We start from the raw sequence: 20,270 nt of genomic DNA, 5'->3' as shown, positions 1-20,270 counted from the left end.
GGTTCTGGTGCCCAAGCCTTCAGGGGTACTGGTCCCAGGTGCCACTCTGGTCACTGGCTCCCAGTGTAGCCCGACAGTGTGCCAGAGCTGGGAACAGTGTTTACTGGTAAATGTGAACAAGGTGTACTAGTGAATGTTTAACAACTAGCACCAGAAGGGGCGGGTAAAGGAGAGGGAGGGGTCTCATCTGTAGCATTTGCCATTTTCTGTGGTGTAAATACTCCCAGCATGGCCGATTTCAAGCTATTAATGGGACACCACTGAACATAAAGATGGGAGGAGGTGCACAGTAGAGCACTGTTATACAGAGTTTCTACCGTAGATACGATAGACATAGCCTCAAGAGCACAGATCACAGCAAAACGTAATAAAATAATTAGGAGGTGATGACTTTCGACTATACGTTATCTTTGTTTTAATTTAATTAATATAATTGTAAGCTTACATAACCGGTTTTAATAATAGCTGTGTTTAACAACCATTGTGCAAAAATCCCATTTAGCAAAATTTAATGATTGGCTCTCCTAAGCCTGTATGAGCCAGCTTGAGCCCACTACTAGCTGAGGAGGAAGAAAATGCTGGCCGAATGAAGCAAAAACCTTTCCCATCTTTCCCTAGAAACGCCTGGCTGTGTCCTGAAGAATCACTTCTCTGCTCGGCTCACGCTTCCCTCTGCCTGGATGAGGCAAGTCACGGGGCACGTTCCAAGATGCCTCCTCGAACACCTACAGTGATGACAGCCTTCTGCCTAAGCCTCGGCAGCAGAGGCAGCCTTGAGATCTAAACTTCATTTACCAGAGCACGGTTTGGAATAGAGCAGCCCAAGTCCAGGAAAAGAGAAGGTTATGAAATGGATCTGTGCAATGACACAGCGTGAGTGCAATTAATTGTTGTCAAAGCATTTTGTTGGCTGCATTCTCTCCTACGTAGGAGAACAAAACTGTCATAACCGTGACAATTTTATTCAACATTGGTGCAATTACCAAGCCTAAAAATAGGAAGCAGAGGGGAGATTTGCTTGAGAGGGCTGAGCTCTCTTACCCATGTCCGCCCCCAGGATGGAGGGAGGGGAGGAAGGAAGCTAAGATTCATTGAATCTTGCCATGTGCTACTATGAGAAGCGTTTTACCATTTTATGCGACATAATCATCCCTTCAACTCTGTGAAGGGAGGGGAAGTAGACAGAGCTCTAAGGACCAAGATCTACTGAGCATCCAGTATGAGACAGGCTCTCTGTACAAACTCTATGTCCATAATCACTTTATCACAACCTCACTCAAATGGAGGTATTATTACCTCCCATTTTACAGATGGGAAAGCTGAGTCTCAGAAAGTTTAAGAAACTTGTACAAGATCCCATGGCACAAATGCTTCTGATTACCAAGTCATTTACGGGGGCTTGCTGGCTGTGAAACCTGTGAGGTGAGCAAACGCACACTTCCCGGCAGTGCCCCTCCTGTTCTCCCTTCTCTGTCCCCTTTTCTCCTCTTTCTCACATCCCATTGCCCTCCCTTGCAGGAATGAACAAATAGTCAAGGCTAGACTTCGGCTGGAGTCTAGGCTAGACTTCGGCTGGAGTCTAGGCTCCATGACTTCCTAGGAATTGTGACATTTGCTCATTTGTTTAACCTCTATAAGCTTTAGTTTTTCAACTATACATTGGAGACAGGAAGAGTGCCTACCTCATAGCATCGCTGTGGGGATTAAATGAGACCTTGCAAGTCAAGTGCTTTGTACAGCACCAGGCATAGGGCGAGTACTCAACAGCAGTTGTTATCATGATTGGCCAGAGAACATGGCATTGAAAAGAGGTGTCATGTCCCAGCATGACCTTCACTCAGGACACTACAGATGAAAACATGAGGAGGGTGGCAGGGTCCAGGGTCTTCACTCCCTTCCCACATGGCCAGGTGACTTCCCTCCCAACAGAGGACCTTGCCCTGGGTGGGCACCAGGCAGAATAAGGATAGCGAGGAAGGTTCACCTACTACAAAGAGTCAGTGCTTACCATGTGAGGGCGCTCTTCTAAGTTCTCTGCAAATGTGAACTCATTTAATCTTTACAGCAAGTCAGAACAGTGGGTACCATCGTTCACTTCATTAATGAAGTGAAAAGTAAATTTAGCTCCCCCCCCCATTCTGCTCTGACCCTTTGGGCACAGTCATGCCAAGCCTATCCACTCTGCCTCCCTAAGGCAATGGGAACCAGGCCACCAGTGCCACCCTCACATAATGTGTGTGCCCCCCCGCTTCCTTGATGCCCACATACATGCTTGGTAGGATGAGCTCTCCATCACCCAAGGGTAATATTCACTTTGTGATTTATCCAGCGTGCTGTATCTCCTGCTTCACTCCCCTTCCTCCCTTCGGTCATTTCTGTGGGACAAACAGTGAGCAACAAAGATATCCAAGAAGGAAAAATTTATGTGTGAAGAGGCAGACCTGGGGTTAAATTCCAGCTGTAGCTATATACGCACCCCTTACTAGCTCTGGGTCTCTGCAAGTAACTCATATTCCGGGACTTTCTTCATCTATAAAGTGGAGATAATATCGACGTCATGGTATTGTTATGAGGATCAGACAAAAGCACACAAAACATATAGAATAATGCTCAACACCTCAATTTTAGCTATTGTTATTATTTGGCCATTTATTTGTAGCCTCGAGCTCTGGTCTGGCTGATCCACCCAGGGAAGACTCATCCGTCCCAAGCCTCCCTGTTTTTCTGACCTGTAAATTGGGGGTGAGAATATGCAACCTGCCTTGTAGGATCAGTGTGAGAGTTGGAAGAGGTCCTGGCATAAATCCTGGTACATAACACGGCTCCACCAACTGTGCGTATTACTCTGATTCTTATCATCATAATTAGCTTCTCCCAGCAATTGAAAATTGGCTCAAACTCCCAACAACCACTGGAATTATCTCCCAGTCACAACTCGTGGGAGAGAAATATTTGGATGTTTCTCTGTCATAAACATAAGAACTGCCCAAGAGACACTTGACACCTTTAAAGCTTTTAGAGGACTGCCTTAGAGAAGAATCTCCCACAATAAAGCAAGACTGAGGCTAGCACCTGAAGGAAGATATACTTTCTCTATAACTCTCTTTTTTTTTTTTTTTTTTTTTTTGGGGTTCACGGGCCCCTCACTGTTGTGGCCTCTCCCGTTGCGGAGCACAGGCTCCGGACGCGCAGGCTCAGCGGCCATGGCTCACGGGCCCAGCCGCTCCGCGGCATGTGGGATCTTCCCGGACTGGGGCACGAACCCGTGTCCCCTGCATCGGCAGGCGGACTCTCAACCACTGCGCCACCAGGGAAGCCCCCTATAACTCTCTTTTTAAAATACTCTCTTTCTCTCAAAAAGTTAATGCTAATCAAACCTTAACAGAACCCTAAGCTACTTTGTCAGCTCTTCAGTGTACCAGCTTCCATATGAAGTCTGTGACTCAGGTCTATGAATGGTGTTTGTGTAACACGTATGCTCTGTTTAAAACGGAAGAACACGGGGTTTTTAAGGTCAGACAATCTGGGTTCAAAGGCAGGTCTGGGACTGCTGTGTGACTATAGGTAAGTCACTTACCCTCTCTGAACCTCAGCTTCCTCACTTAGAAAATGAGAAAAAGAATAGTATCAACTTCACAGGATGGTGAGGAAAGTCAAATGAGATACAAAAGCAATCTGAAAAGCGCTGTGTAAATGTGAATTGCTATTATTTACTGTTAAGAGAAATGATATCAAATTTAATGCTCAATTCCCAGTAAATAGAGTACCTCAGGAAGTCAGTATCTCTGTGTCCTCCTTTTTAAGTTTGGATTTCCTATTTCCATTTTAACAGTCTTTGCATACTTGTGCCTGCTATTATAAGCCACTTCAAATCTTTTTGGAAGGAGGCAAAGTATAAAAACAAACAACAGCTCCGTGGTGAGAATTAACATGGACCGTTTACCCTCTGACTTCAGTTGCATTTTCAAGATGGCAGTGGGGTTAGATCTGCTGCCTGCAGCCTGGAACCCAGAGCTGGCTTCTCTGGATGAAGGTGGCTGGTTGTCTCAGGAATGGAGTCAAAGACGGAGCCAACCAGCCCTAAAGGAAACTCTCCACCACAACCACAGTTACTCGGCCAGGACGGTGGGTATTGGCCAAGGGGAAGCCTGCTCCCCAAAATATTGCCTTGAATCCTCCGGTTCCATACCTTCAACCTCAGAGCAGAGGTCTACATTTTGTTTTCGGTAGAAGTTTTAGAAGGAAAATGCTTTTTGGAAACTTCTCTTTGTCTACCTACCAGTTTACCATCCATATGGAGATGAAGCCAGCCTGTAATGCGTTTAAATGAGACAGCCAGGTAGGCGAGACACTCAAGCGGTCGCTGCGTTTTAAACACAGCGCATGTGTTACACAAACACCGTTCATCAACCTGAGTCACGGACTTCAGGTGGAAGCTGGTATATGTATAAATAGCCTGTGTATGTTAGACAGAAGAAAAGAAGGGAAGTTTGGGGAATAAGGTCAGACTCATGGTGCCCAATTTAAACATAATAAAAATCTCAGCCTTGTCATTATTTACAACCCCCGAGTACAACTCCTACCCAAAAAGGAGAGAACGTCGAACGGAAAATTCTAAATGAGCTAATGTCCTTGTGTTGAACCGAACAGCACGAATGATGCAGCATCATAAATGAAGCTGTAATTATGTCGTCTCACTTCTCGGCTGCCGGATGCCCACAGTACAGAGCTGCCACTCCAGCTTTTTCTGGCCTCAGAATTGTTTTGGGAGCCTTAAAAGTCAGTAGCTTTGACTAGTGTTGACCAATTGATTTGCATTCAGCGACTCTGTGATAGTTTGGGATGACAACAGAAGAATACAGTTTGTGGTGGTGAAGAAATAACACCTTGAACATGTCATCAGTGTTTTAAAAAATCATTTTTTCCTATGATTCCCCGCTTCCCATCTCACCACCCCCAAGCCCTGACTTTGGCCATAACTCTTTACCAGCGTACTGTCCCAAATTCAGCTTGTGATGTCACTAACATCCTAAGCTGGGCTCTTACAAAGCACAGCAGGAAAATAGACACCCCTGCAGGCTCAGGGCTGGTTATAGCCCAAGGCAAGTCTGCACACCTTCCAGGCCCCTCCCATTGAAGTGAAGGGCGTGGCCAGGGCTTGGAGGAAACACGAGAGTCTCAGGTAGCCGGTGACGTCCTTGAGGACTTCAATCAGTCCCACAGATACAGCCTTGACCCTGGGTCACGCTGTTCCTTAGCAGGCACCTGCCAGCCATCCAGCCTCCACGCCCACGGCCCAGGAATGCAGTGTGAACTTCAGGGAGCCATTCAATAAAGTGGATTCAGGAAGCCGCAATTCTCGCTCAGAAGAGGTTTCGCGTTTCGTCACCCCTCGTGCCCCCGCTGCTCAGAAGGGATCTACAGCCCGAGTGTGGGGTGTGAACGCCAAAGACTGACACACAGGGTGACAACACGTGCACACTCGGCCGCTGGCTGCTGCATGCTTCCGGCTCCCGATTCAGAGTGTCTGCCCGTCTCTGTCTGTCACATCCCCACACTGGTCCCTTCTCCCATCACCAGCAGAAGTGGACTGCGCAGCCTCGGGCCTCTCCCATCCCAGTCTCTGAGGATGTGCGTGGTCTTTGAGTTAAGAGCTCACTAAAGTGTAGATCATGCTGGATGCAGAAAGAAGAGGAAAAGAAGGCATTAGTGGGAGTCCACAGAAGACCTCAGACGGCCCTCAAAAGAGGCACCTTCCAAAAGCCAGACCCCTTGCTTCTTTCTCATTCCTGTCACGAGAGCATCTTGTCTACTCCCCGGACTCTTCCCCCTACTACTTCCCACAATGTTGGACTAAACGTTGTTACGAGACCATACTGTGTTCCTTGGATGAGAGATGTGATTGCTATCATTATTCTCATCAGGATGATTATCGTGGCCATTATTCCTCTTTCCTGCAATCGCAGGGCAGGTCCCCAGGGGTGGGAGGGGTGCAGTGGATTCTTTATGCCACCAGCTGCCACATGGCTGTGTCCAGGGGCTCCCAGATTATGGTGGATGATACGGCAGTGCTAGGGAAATGATGAGCATGACTATTGTAAGGTCTTTTGTGTGAACACAGGCCCTCTGGGCACACGAACTGGATGAATTCTTAATTGGGTAACTCCCTGGCCCTACTTTTTCTAACAGAGCCCAGGCATTAAACATGCATTACGAGCCTGTGTCCTAAGGTGGAGCCCCAGCACCACCAAGGAGGGGGTCACGCATCCCTGTGCTCTTAGAAAGGGCTGCAGGCTAATTCTGCAACAATGAAGAATGTTCCACACCAAAATATACACTCTATCCATTTGGCAGAAAGAAAAACAACCACCTTTTCACAATATAGAGAGAAGAAAGGATAATATAAGAAACAAAACCAAAGGCGAGAAACTAAAGTGTTTTACTTCTAAACCTCTCCAGCTGCAAAGCCCGGACAAGCCCCCCTGAGTAGCTGAAGTTCTGCCTTTGAGAACTTGATGCACCTCATGGACACAGAGCCTCACTGGCCAGGCCTGGCGCTAGAGGGGTCTTATTCCACATGGGGAAGTACGGGGGTCAGCTGAAAAGTGGATTGCTCAAGGTCACACAGCAAGGCTAGGAGCCACGTCCCAACACCAAAGCCAGTGCTCTTTCCACTGTAACACGCAGCTTCCCTGTATTTGTCTACTCACTTTCATTTCCCTCATTCATTCAATATTTATCGAGCGCCTCCTGCGGGCCAGGCGCCATTCTTGGTGCCGGGAAACAATGGCGAGTGTGCAGCCCCTGCCTCGAGGGAGTGTACGGCTAAGCTGTAGGGCAAACAAGGGTTTAGTGAGCACCTACTGTGTGCCGGGCGCTGGCCAGGGCACTGCAGATACAGAGGGGAATGAAACAGTTGAGGCCTCTGCCATCAAGTTAACCATAAATAACCTAATCTGAGTGAGAGAAATGAACAGGAGGGGACGCAGGCATGATCCAGAGTAAATGGATAGGAGGGTGGTACCACGTAGGCAGATAATATCATCCTGGTTTACACCCTTGATTTGAAAAGATCTTTATATTGAGCAGGCAGAATCCACACTAGACTAACCAGCTTCTATTATTTTTAGTTTTAATATTAGCATCAGTATTCGTATTAAGTAATCCCCATCCCATGTAACCTGCAAACGTCTCCTGGTCCACAAGGCAACCTGAGAAGCGGGTGGCGCTGGACGCTGGGATGCTTCGCACAGCACAGTGGGAAGAGAGCCCAGAATCCGGGGCCAGATACTTTGCTAACTATCCGCTAGGACCTCGGACACATTTCTTAATCTCCATGAGGTCCTTAGGAGCCCCTCAGGAACCTCAAACTGTAAAACACCAACCCCACCTTTATAGGGTTCCCAGCTGCTGTCACTTGAGTCTCTATCATTGTGCTCAGCTCAGAGGCAGCTCTCCATGCACGTGGGTCCCCTTCCGTCCCTATAAGAGTGGCCTGGGCTGAGAGTCCTGGCTCTCCACAAGCCTGGATCTAAGGGGCTGGGAGCCCCTGAGGTGGGAGAAACAGGATCTTTGAGGAGCCCTGAAGAGCTCCAAGACGTCAGGTTCAACAAAGAAGGCAGAACCCTGGTTGCCACCCAGGGTCCCAGCTGAGGCGGGAGGAGCAATTGATACCCATTTTGTTTTGGAAACAAAGTAATTAACACATGTAACCTAAAGGCAGCGCCAAACTGAACAGAATGCCTGGAACATCATCAGTTACAGGAAGATCACAGTCATCTAACGGGCAGAAGCCCCAATATGGCCGCCACAGCCCAGCAGACAGAGAGCAGAGGAGCTCTCTATCTGTAAATTCCTATGACCCCTAGGCCCTGTTCCCTCCGGCGCCTTAGGCTCCAGCAGCTGCTGCAACAAAACTGAAATGAGGAAGCTTGATCTGCCTCAGTCTCCACCCAGACTAAGGAGGATCCCAGGCTAACGGGGCAGGAGCCAGGGAACGCACTGCCCTTATTCTGCTGGCTTTGAGGAGGGGCAATGCTGTCTCTGGGGACAGGCCCCTCAGCCCATGACTCAGCAGAGGAGCTGTGTGCAGCCCCGCAAAGAGGCTGGGCACACTCCGGGGAAGAAAGTGAACCTCCTTGTTAGCGCGAGGTGCCAAATCGCTAAGCCCGTGAGGGTTGCCCATGGCAGGAAGCAGCCTGAGAAAGCTTTAGTTGCTAGAAAGTTCAGACTTAGATCAGGGAGACTTGGGCCAATCTGCTGGGCACCGCGGAAAGCTCCGGAGAGGCTTCGGAGGCCCTCAGGCTCCTTGCAAATTGAAGCAGGCATTGTCCCAGGACAGTCCATCCAGGAAGAGGAGGGAAGGGGTCACCCTGAGCCTGAACCAACCCTTGACTCCAACAAGAATGTGGTAGAATATTCCGAATCCCCTCCAGGGCCGAATTATTCCAGAGGAGGTTACAGCCCTGAGGGTTATAGGAGAAGACTCGGGGCGTCTGAGTCTTCTGGACGCTGGGGATGCAGAGGGGAGATGAGGTGGACCCAGGCAGCAACTCCAGAGTGACGCTTGGCCCCAAAATTCGGAATCAGCAGATCTAAGCCCAGGAATCTGCACTGTTAAGAAGCACACCCTCCTCAACCCCTGATTCTGATGCAGGAGGTCCAAAGACCACACTTCGATAAAGACTTTTCTAGAGGTTTCCTAAGACAGCCAGCAGTTAAGAGCTCAATCTTTGGGCTAGGACCTGAGAGGGACTTCTCACTGTGTCACTCTGAGCTGTGACCGTGGGCAAATGATCTAACGTCTCGGACGAGGTTTCCTCATTGCTAACGTGCAGATAATGATAGCCTTTAGCTCATACACTGAGCAATACATATCGCGCTCTTTGCTCGAAGAATGGCTCGTTTTTAAATGCTGGATAAATGCAGCTGCTTCCCATGCTGCCCCAGCCTAACCTGAACCTCGAGGCAGCCTTGGAGTCTAACATCCCCAGCCTCCGCTTCCTCACCCGGCTACTGGCCGCCCGGCCACTTTGGAGACAGTGCTGGGGTACCTGGAGATAGCATGGTCTGGTGCAGGTAGCGACAGGAGAGCAAGGTGACAGGTGAGACACCCCAGAGATGAGCCCAAAGAGGAACAGGAAGGAGGAGAGACATTTTCAGAAAAGACATTGTCTGGGGTATCAAACCACGAGACAGTCTGTTTATAGCTATCTGCTTAGTTAGGATGTTCTGAATAAAGAGGTGAAAAGAGGGGAGATTCCTGAAACAGAATTACAAAGCCAGCATGTTTTATTTAATTAGAATGGCGTTACATAATATTAGGAGAATTGTAAGTATAAGCACTTAATGGCCCAACATGCCCATTTGTGAAGCATTGACTGCCACGGGGTGGGGGTGGGGTCTCTGTTGTGGTCCCCAAGACTGCTTTCACACAGACTAGGGGGCAACGAGGCTATGTATCCGGGGCCACAGGTGACCTGAGTGTCTGAGCTGTGGAGTTGCTGGGGGCAGGGTGCCCCATGCATGGGGAAGGAGTCACCAAGTGCACCTCACCAATCATCTCCTAAGAGGGGTTGGCAGAATGTGCGTTCACCGTGTAGCCCAAAGGATGTTCCTGTCAGCCAGCAAGGCCTCCAGCAGGACCTTCCACCCCTCCCACTTCTTTACACAGAAGCTCTCTCTCCTGAACCAGTTAGGTGACTGGCAGCATCCTTGACAGGCTGGGACTCCTACCTGCAAAAGCCGGAAATTTTCTCCATTTGCTGCAGGAGTCAAACCCACAAGAAGGGGCAGAAACTCACCAGTAAAGGTAGTAGAAGAAGGAGAGGAGATAGAAGGCCAGCTTACACCAGGCCTCCTTCTGACAGTAACTCAAGGTGTCTGCGTTCATGACCACCGGCGGGTCGTAGGCTAATTCGGAGCTATCTGCCGGACAGTGGAAGTACCTGCAGAGAAAGCGCACGGCATCATCGGCTCTGAGGCTGGGACAGGACATCTGAAGTCGTCTAGGCTGAGTCCCCCTGATGCCAGACTCCCAATCCGAGGAATCTCTGCTAAGCAGCTGTCTGCCTTCTGCCAGAATCACTGCCCAAATTACAGCCCAGGCACTGCTAAAAAGTCGCTCAGCCACGGTCTTCTAGCAGGTAGTAACGCCCAAATACTCAGATCCACCAGTATCAGGTACACCTCACACACAGCTGCTCTGACAGAAGAAAAACGTGTCCCATGGTGGTACCTGGGAGATACCAGGAAGAGCCTCCTTTCTCCAGGGATGTGGGTTGGGGGGGTGAGGGGGTAGCGGAGGGAGGCCCACAATGTGTACGGATCTGCGTTGCCAGTAGGGGCACAGGCGCGGGTTGATGTCAGTTGCATAGCCGCTGCCTGGTGTCGCTGTACCACAACTCTACCATGAACATTAATTATCTGGATTAAACATTAATTACTTTTGGGTTATCCTCCTCCCAGACCCCCTTTTAGAATCCTGAATACTCTGGGAGGGACATCATATTCCCACTTGAGTGTGGAGTAGTTTACAGGTCATTTTCTTCTTTATGTAAGGACCCAGCACAGCGAACAGAATATTGGCCATCGCGGAGAGAGAGCAGCCCCCGAGGGAAACTGGGTAAACCTAAGAGCAGTGGGAGGAGAGAGGTGAATGCAGACTTCGCCTTCTTCAAAGCATCACCTCAGCTCAACGTGAACCGGCCTTGCTTCGGGAAGGAGAGAAACTCTCCCACTGCGCTGTGTGAGACCTTGGGAAGTGGTCAGGTAGGAGGCAAGTCCTGTCCCTGAGGCCATCCCTCTGGCCCTCACCAGATGGCTGCCCCCAGGGCCTCATTCAAAGCCAGAGAACAAAGTGCAGCTGAAATCGCGCAGCGGGCTGTTCTTTTTGTCAGTCTGGTAATGGAATCAGGAGGCCAGGTGCAAATTAATGGCTCCTGTGAGGCTCTGGGACAGGCCGTGATCCTCGAGTGAGAGCGAGGACCGGACGCGTGGTCTGACGGGCTTAATCACATCGGCTTTGAAGAGCATCCCTGAAATGTAGCAACTCACAGAGCTGGTATTTCAGATCCCTCTTCATCTGCTTCAAAGGATTGCACTGACATTATCTGTCATCCACGCTATGCAGAGAGGAAACCGCAAGCCAGATTCAATGACATCTGCCAGGTCTCAGCCCTCCAGGCCACTCACCTCTCCTCTGCCCAGGAGCAGATTTCAGAACCTATTTGCTTTTGCTGTGGCCTTGTTCCCAGGAGGCCTCATTAAGTGGAGGAAGGGGTGGCAGGGTGGCTGAGTGGCCCAGTGGACAGAGCCAGGGCCCTGAGGCCCACCCGTCACCAGACTGAGATTCCTCACGTCAACTGTTAACCTCTCTGAGCCTCAACTTTCTCATCTGCAATATGGGACTGAAACTGCCTACTCCAAAGGGCTGTTGTGACAATTGTGTGAGGTGATGGGTCCAAAAAATCTCAAAGAACAGGTACTGAACAAAAGTTCTGAGGTTCTACTTGTACTTAAACAAACTGGGAGCTAGGGCAGAGGGGGCTTTATCTGCACTAGAAACATCGCTCGGCTGGACCTTTGGAAAGGAGGGGAAAGCGGAAATGAAATAGAGGGGTTTCAAGGACTCTGATTTTTATTTTTTCTTTTCTTCTTCTTTTTTTTGTGGCCTCACCGCGCAGCATTCAGACCAGGGATTGAACCCGTGCCCCCTGCAGTAGAAGCGCTGAGTCTTAACCACTGGACCACCAGGGAAATCGGGACTCTTATTTTTTAAAGGACATTTGCCCTCCTCACTCCTTTTTCTTTCATTTTCTGAGTACTTAACAAATTACCAGAACTAGGCTAGACCCTGTCAGGGATTCAAAAAAGTAAGACGAGCTCCCCACTGGCAAGGAGACTGCAGTCACTCCCTTCTTTTACACGGAAACGTTCCAAGTTTAAGGACACGGCTGGCTCTCCTGCCCTCCCTTTTGGAGGAGTGATAGCCCTAAGAAGCAGTGTACCAATCAAAGTTTTGTAAATTAACCACATTTCTGATACCTTGGATTGACAACACACTATTTGAAGGACCTCGGGATAAATTCATTTTAGAAGGAGAAGAGCCAGCCCCTAGGTGACAAGGACACGGCCTGCAATCCACAGAGAGGTGGCCCTGCGATATCCCAGCTGAGTGATTCTGGGCCACGACGTAACCTTTGTGAGTCTTTGTAACCTGTGTGTGAAACAGGGAGAGGCAACCCCAAAGCACCCGTTTGTGGTGGATACCAGAGGAGGTAGGCGTGGAAAGTCTCTGAGTGGGTAGGCGATACATTTCAACAGCATTATGTTTCTATTTGACTTCTCTCTAAATTCAGATTTTAGGTTACCTTTACAGAGAAGGACTTTGTTATGTAACTGAATCGTCTTATTTCCTCCCTCAACCTGCGTCCCGCTCTTGGTCACCTCCCAGCCACCCAGCCTAGACACTCCCTCTCCCTCACCTCCTGCATCCAATTACTGGCCAAGGCATGTCCAGTTTACCTCTCCAAACCTTCTCCTTCTCTCTCCATTCCAACTTCCAACGTCAAGCCTCCAGTCTCTCCACCTGGAATTTCCCCAGAACTTCCTAACTGGATTTCGTCCTCAAAGTTTCACCCTCCAACCCAGCCTTCCCACGGCTGTGAGGGTCACCTTCCTAAAACTCGGATCAGGCACTGCCACTTTCCTCCTCAAAACTTCTGAGCGGTATCCCTCTCCTACAGAATAAATTAACTCCAACTTTCTATCAAATCATTTCAGACCCTCCTTACCTGATCCCCAGCTGTCAACCCCATCTCTGCTCCCTTCTATCTGAGAACCCCACATCCAAGCACACGGAGCAATCACTGTTCCCCAGACACACCAGGTGCTTTCTTACATCTGAGCAGGCCAGTCCCTTAACCTCGAATGTGGTTCTCCAGATTCCCCAGTGTCACACTTCCATTTCTCTACACTCCTACCTATGTTCCTTATATATCTGGTAAGAATCGATTTCCCTCTACCACTAGGGTATATGTTCCTTGGGGGTAACGGTATTATTTTACATTCATCTTGGAATCCCCCGTAATGTCTGGCACGTAGTGTGTGTTCCATATGTTTGCTGAATGAAGGGGTGAATGTTCTAGATGTGACTAAATACAGGCTATATTGTATGCTGTACTCACAATGATTAAATATTTGGGGGATGAAGGGAAAGTGTGGTTATCTTATTTGCACATCTGCATTCTTGACTACTTTCGTATTCCCCCTCCCTGCCTCCTATATACCCACATGGCGACTCTCTTTTACCTAAATCACATGATCTGATGCACGGTCTTAGCAGGGAAGAGATTTAAAATCAGAACGGTCCCAGAAAATCCAGCCCATATGGTAGGTGGGCTACTTTTATTAAGATATAATTCATCTGTCAAAAAAATTCACCTTTTAAAAGTATACAATTCAGCAGTTTTTCGTATATTCATGAGAGTTGTAGAACCACCACCAGTATCCAATTTCAGAACATCTTCACCCCTTTCAAAAGAAAACAGTGTAGTCGCACCTCACGCCCTCTCCCTTCCAGCCCCTAGCAATCACCAATCTACTTTCTGTCTCTATAGATTGGCCTATTCTGGACTTTGCCTATAAATGGTCTTTTGTGACTTGCTTCTTTCACTTGTAATTTTTTCAGGCTTCACCCATGTTGTAGTGTGTATCAATACTTTATTGCTTTTTATTGCCCAATAAGACTCCATCGAAAGGATATACCACATTGTGTTTATCCATTCATCTTCTGATGAACATTTGGGTGGTTTCCTCTCTGCGGCTATTGTGAATAATGCTCTAGCTGCCTTTAACGCTGATCTGTGAGAGCTGAGGCTGTGGTTAGTGGAACCTACAGGAAGGGCCTTCCCTCACTGAATTATTGTCTGAGGGCAGCTTGCAAAGAAGGCTTTGAGGAAAGGGTCACCAAGGGAAGGGACGAGAGGAAGGCACTAAGTGGCCGGTCCATCTGGGGGGACATCGTCTCTGGAGGGCAGGCTGACCAAGCAGAAAAGGGGAAGGACAGGGCAGTCCCAAGCAGACTTACCTCCAGAAGTGATAGAAAAGTAGAGGGACATTCAGCCCCAGGGTGAGCCACTCCTGAGCGCACAGGAACATGATGCAGAAGAGGCTGTGGATGGAGTATTCCGGCAGCACCAGCTGAAGAGGGAGCAGAGACACAGGCCTGCGTTAGAGGGAGGAAAAGTCACTCCTGCATCTATAGCGGCTGACGTCCGCCTGCCTGGACACTTCCTCGGACATGCTGGTGACACAGAGGTCCTTCCCGCAGCATCACAGAGTCACTGCCCCTGGACTGTGACCCGTCTCTGGTAAGTTCTCCTCTTTGAGGTACCGGAGCCATGCTTCATACCCAAAAAGGACACAGGCCCTCAGCACCCTACTTACCAGAACAGGGCACTTGCTTCAGGGGGTCACCTGTGGATGACCACAGGTGGGAAGAGCGGAAGAGGCCATCCAGCCCCTGTGACGTCTGGCCCAAGGCAGGACCCACTGGAAGAAATACTGATAGACTTTCTAGTGACTCTATAACTGCCCTGCTCGTGTTCTCCTAGGCCCTGTGCATCCTCCTATAGAAACTCACAAACCTAAAGGAAATATGTATATACTGTTCAAACACAGGAGCGTTGGGAAAAAAGTGAGAAACAGCATTTTTCTTGATGCTGCGCGGATGAAGAGGAATCCAAGAGTAAGAACATGTAGTATATGACAAAAGAGGGAAAGTTTAGCCTCTGGAGGAAGGGGAAAGAAACCAGCCCAGACCAAGAAGGGTCAGATAGTGGAAGGCAACCAACAGGAAGACTAAGCTCCGTGAGGCCAATCTACCTGCACTGGTGTAAAAAGAGCTCAGCGTGATTGTGAACCCACCCCCAAGGGTGTTTACATCTTAACAGAAATCAAAGTTGTAACAAAAATCAAAATGACTGTAAAGGAGAAATTTGGTCCCCGGGCCAGTAACAAGGAAACCCCAAAATAGAGATATTAAGGTACCATCTTTCCCAATCATATAGGAATAAATATTTAATGAATGAATAGTTAATGAATTAGTTATTTCATTAATAGTTAATATTTAATGAATTAAGTTAATATATATATTCATTATGTGTATATACATATTCAAATATATATGGGGGGATAGCCTCTGTGTGTCATTTAGACCAGCGGTCCCCAACCTTTTTGGCACCAGGGACCAGTTTCATGGAAGACAATTTTCCATGGGGGGATGGTTCAGGCGCTAACGCGAGCGCTGGGGAGCGGCAGATGACGCTTCCGCTCACTCGCCCACCGCTCACCTCCTGCTGTGTGGCCCGGTTCCTAACAGGCCGTGGACCAGTACTGGTTTAGACCACGCTGAATGCTTCGCTCCGTCTAGCAAATTCTAACCATCCTTCAAGGCCCATCTCAAACAGCACTTTCTAATGGAAGCTCAGCCCATCCTACCCCACCTCACCTCACCCCACCCTGCAGCCCCACAGCATGCTTTCCGACCCTCACTCAGGGGGACTTCCCATAACCTGTCCACGATGGAGTCATTACCTTCTTTCCTACCTCTCGACACACACGGATCTACCCCTAGTCTATGAGCCACCTTGGCCAAACTCTATTCTTTTCTCATCTCCATTTGCAAAGTGCTTTTTTGTACTTAGCAGAGACTGAACAAGTATTTGATAAAATGAATTGAACTGACCAAGTGCATACGTTTGGAGCATGGTTGGCTGGCATTAGGGATGCAGCCTGTGGTCACAAACCAAGATTTCTCTGGGGGGAAAACAAACTGCCTTGAACTCTTCTATTTGGGGAAAGAACATGACTTTGGTCTCATTCATCTCTCACTTTAGTCAGATGAGCTAACCGCCCCAGATGGGAAATACAGTGGGGGACACACATTTGAAATAAATACATGCAGAGGCACAGGTGTTAAGAAATGCATTTTGTAACTAAGTGGCATCTTCTTCATTCTCAAGTCCAGTGAAGAATGAATTGCATTGGCCTGCCTCTTAGAATTCTCGGGCAATAACCCTGGAATCAACGTACAAGAGCCAGCGGTCCAGAGACAGTGGCCTCAGTGGGTGAACCGGCACAGCTAGCCCGTGAGCCTCAACGACCTGGTAGGAGGGGGTACGTCTCAACATTTCTCCTCACAGGACCTTGCAGCCATCCTTTCCAACCCCATCTGCGGCCAGCCAAGACACCACCTTACCTCCTCCCATTCGAAGAGAAAGCCCCTGTTCTCAGCCTGCCAGCCCCAGGGGGTAGAGGCTGTGACCTCTCCTATGCACGTCTCTACATTTTTTAATCATTGATTTCAGCCACTTAGGCCGAGGTAATTAACATGTTAAGAGACAGCCACCCCAGGCCTGGATCATCCCCGTCTCAGAAATCTCTGATTACAATTTGGATCTCAGGTCCCTCTATTCAGCACCACTGTTTCTTCTCTCTTCGAGGCTTGATTTATAGCGGAAGCTGCAACCTGCTGAGCAGGGAGGATTTGTCACTGTCACCACACTGAGGAAAACTGATTAAGGGAGGCCAGCTGGGTCCAGAGGTGCCCCACCTGCTGGGGGTGGGATAAAAGCGGCAGAATCCAGGCTGCTCTTCGGGGTGGCTTCTCCCCAGCTGCCTCTTCCTATCACTGAGCAGCGCATCCTTGCAGGTGGGAGGGCGAGGGTGCCCTTTATGTCCACACGTTGTTTCTCTCCCGCTTCCCCAGGCAGTCCCTGTCTCAATGGCAGGGGAGACTTATGGACCCAGTGAACCTTGGCTGGGCCATGAGCACCAGCCTTGACCAGTGGGCATTACTGCTTCCCTCCACACACTTCCCGTATCCGTCGTCGGGAAGGTGGGGCCAAAGGGCTGTGAGCAGAAACGGCTGGAGCATTTACCAGCCGATGCAAAGCGCTCCAGGCTCTCTCTCTCTGCCCTCTGACATGGCAAAACGCACTTAGGCTGGAGGGTCCTCCAGCATCCGGAAGCCATAAGTGAGGAGAGGCGCGCTGGGGCAGCCGGTGATGGACACCAAACATGAACAAGAAAGAAACTTGTGGGGTGTTCTGGGGTTTTTTTTTGGCTGCCCGGGGGGTGTGCGGGATCTCAGTTCCCCGACCAGGGATCGAACCCGTGCCCCCTGCCATGGAAGCGCGGAGTCCTGACCACTGGACCGTGTTCTAAGCTACTGAGATTTGGGAGTTGTTTCTTAACCACAGCGTGATTTAACCCCTCTTGTCTGGTACAAAATGAGTAATCAGTGAGAAAAGCAAAGCGGTAATCATCCCTCTTTATCCTTCCCCGGATCAGCCAGCCCGCCTTTCCTTTCACAAGCACTGGGCATGCTGAGGCACGGGCTGAATGACCACCAGGCGGGCATAATGCTTATTCATTCGTGTGGGCAGTTGGACTAGCTGTCCCCTCCCAACCTTGCTTATCTCGGTTATACAAAGACCGCCCCTGAATCTCCCCGGCCAACCACAGAAACACTGAGGGGAGGACCGCCCGCCCGCCCTCCATCCTGAGTCATACCCTCACACTGCAGAACACTGTTTCCTTGTCTTATGACAAGCTGTTGGAATGGTGCCACTCTCATTCTTTCACACAACAGAGGGACTGTTTCACGCAGGCCACAGTCTATTGAATTCCCGTGTCTTATTATGCCCTGCTTTACAGAGTTATAAATACTAAATAAGTGGTCTCAATACAGGTATTGTGGGGTTGCTGAAAAGACTGCAATTCACTCCAACCAGGGGGGCTCACAGAAGGTTTTGCGATCAAGGCGGAATCAAGGGAACTTGAAAGGATGAGTAAAACCTCATCATGCGAGGAAGCCAGAGGTCAGCATTCCAGGAAGAGGAACCGTGAGAACAAAAGCAGAGAGGTGACAGTCACCACCTGGGCGGGTTCTGCACAAGCCCATCGAAAACGGCCACTCACGCATCATTTAATGGATTAACGCCAGGCCTGATGTGGGTCAAGTTCTGGGTAAATGTTCATTTCATTCCCCTCCTGCTGGGACTCAGCCTTCTCATCCCCTGGTGCTGGAGGCTTTGTGTGTCACCATCGTAAACTGAGGGGTGGGGGCCTGCCATGAGAGTATGATGACAACACAGCCTCCTCCCACTATTCCCTGCCCTGATGTACGCAGAGGTCCAATGTCAGCTGAAGCTCTCAGCGCACGCCAGCAAAGCTCAGACACTTGCCAGTGCAGACTTCAAAGATTTCACCCACTCCCCCGCTTCTTCCATCACTTCTAAGAGGATGCATGTGGCATCTGGGAAGGATCGCCTGTCCTGACTTCCTGCCCAGATTCTCGTCCTCAATTTTCATTTCCTGGCAGTCATTTCCATCCCAATAGCCCACAGCCACCGTGTGCTGAAAACTCACTCTCCTCCCAACACCTGTAACCTTTATCTCCTAAATTTCCGATTTCTGCTAATAACAGCTATCTCTGATTTCTCTGTCTCATCCATTTCCTCACCCGTCTGTTTCCAAATCTTGTCATTTCTTCTTCACAGCCACCTGGGTTTGTTTTTCCTTTTTTATTTCTACTGCCCCTTACTGGTCTGGGCCCCTGCACATACTCCCAAGGTGGTGCAGGAACATTCTAGCAGGTTTCTGTCCCTGGACCCTGCTCCCTCTGTCCAACAGAGCAGCTATCTCTTCTCCTCTGTAAGTGCCACATTCAGCTCCGCTCTAAGCTTTCATCCACAACCTTGTTTTCCTGGAAATTTTATTTTATTTGTATTAAAACTATTTTATTTCTACTTATGCATCATCTCATTCATTCATGTATCCATTCATTCTCTGGCTTTAGCCCCCAAGTGATTTGCAGCTGACTGGTAACCTTTACCTATGATGGGAGAATACTATAATAATGTATCAATGCCTTATTTCATTGCTGTGGAGGAGAGGGGTATCAGGAGGCAAGAGGAGAAGCTCTTCTAACCCCCAGAGGGAGAGGAAAGAGAGAGGGGATGCTTGGAGTGGAAGCAAAGGAATGAAGCTCCCTGGGGGAGAGCAGGGATTCCCTAAGACTGGGGAGGAGGGGGCGGTGAAGGAGGAGAAGGCATGGCCAGCACCCTAGTGCTGGAGATGTGCTCCTGGCTCCCACCATGCATCCCAAGGGGGGCAGGATTTCTGAGGGGCTGGTATAAGCATGGCTGGGACCAAACCCCCTAAAAGTCAAGCCACAGAAGCCTAGGGGTAGGTTCCAGGGCTGAGGGTAGCTTGAAGGGAGTGGCAGCTGTGAGACCCAGAGATTCCACCCATCTCTCAGTGAACACTGTTGACTCAGACAACAAGCTTTTCTGCTGTGATCACATTGGGCTAAAAATATTAGCCCACTATCTCAAAGTGTTACATAAATTCTTACCAGTTACATAACGATCAACTGTGTGATATTGAGAAAAGCAGCTAAGCATGTTGAGCCTTATTTATCTCATCTCATCTCATGTTGAGCCTTATTTATCTCAATGCCAACATTTACAACCTACCAGCAAGGGTGGTAGAAGGGACATAGGGTGTCCCTCTGACAGTGCTCTCAAAGGGGAAGAAGCATCAAAGAAAGGAAGATGCCATTATCGCGATGAATGTGATCATTGTTACTGTTAACAATCACATATGAGCTATTTACCATTCTCGGGACTTGTCACTCTTACCCTGAAAGTCAGTGAAATGGCCCAGAACCAAATCTGGTTTCCCGATTCTCCATCCGGTCTCCTCTGACCCCTGCTCTGATTAAACCAGGCTTCCAGCTTTGCCAAGTGGAAAGAAAAACCAAGGGTTGTTTAACAGCCTGCCTCCCAAACCATAAAAACCCCAATCCCCGCCTGTTTTCAAACAACAATAACCCAGTTCCCTTCGTTGCATTGTCCCGTATTGTTGTATCTGTCCTAAGGTTTATCTGCCCAGGAGCCAGTGAATATGAAAAAGAAGAAAAAGATAATGTCTCTTTCATCTGATTTCCCAGCCCACACCGAACTGGCCCTAAAACAGAGGAGCCCTTCTGGGATGAGCAGGGAGGAGGCAATCTTCTCAGAAATGTCCAGCATGGAGAGCCGTTCTCTATTTGTCCCCAAATGAACAACTGTGCACGTGACTCACGTCGGGAGGAGACAGCGGGAAGGAAGGACAGGATGGCAGCCTAGGCACCTGGGATTTTGCTAAATGGAAGACTGAGGAAAGCATTCAAGCACTATCAGGAAACCTTATTCTGTCTG

General features: G+C 49.2%; 1 protein-coding gene across 2 annotated transcripts in view; it reads right to left on the bottom strand.

Annotated features, from left to right (window-relative positions):
- Positions 1 to 315: 315 nt before the first annotated feature.
- Positions 316 to 20,270, bottom strand: part of CNIH3 (cornichon family AMPA receptor auxiliary protein 3) — a 283,620-nt gene continuing 263,665 nt past the window's right edge. Inside the window, exons 4-6 of one of the 2 annotated variants that reach the window (XM_033851151.2) lie at positions 14,090 to 14,202; positions 9,804 to 9,947; positions 316 to 5,675 (exon numbers count right to left, since the gene is read on the bottom strand). In XM_033851151.2, coding sequence (XP_033707042.1) covers positions 5,648 to 5,675; positions 9,804 to 9,947; positions 14,090 to 14,202 — 285 coding nt within the window. In that variant the 3' untranslated portion in view covers positions 316 to 5,647. Of the gene's footprint in view, positions 5,676 to 9,803; positions 9,948 to 13,237; positions 13,534 to 14,089; positions 14,203 to 20,270 lie in introns of those variants that run through there. The other variant, XM_033851152.2, reaches the window with a different exon arrangement.

This window comes from Tursiops truncatus, chromosome 1 (genome assembly GCF_011762595.2).
Source record: "Tursiops truncatus isolate mTurTru1 chromosome 1, mTurTru1.mat.Y, whole genome shotgun sequence".
Classification (NCBI taxonomy): Eukaryota; Metazoa; Chordata; class Mammalia; order Artiodactyla; family Delphinidae; genus Tursiops; species Tursiops truncatus.
Note: the sequence above shows the minus strand (reverse complement) of the source record. Positions and strands in the feature narration are given on the sequence as shown.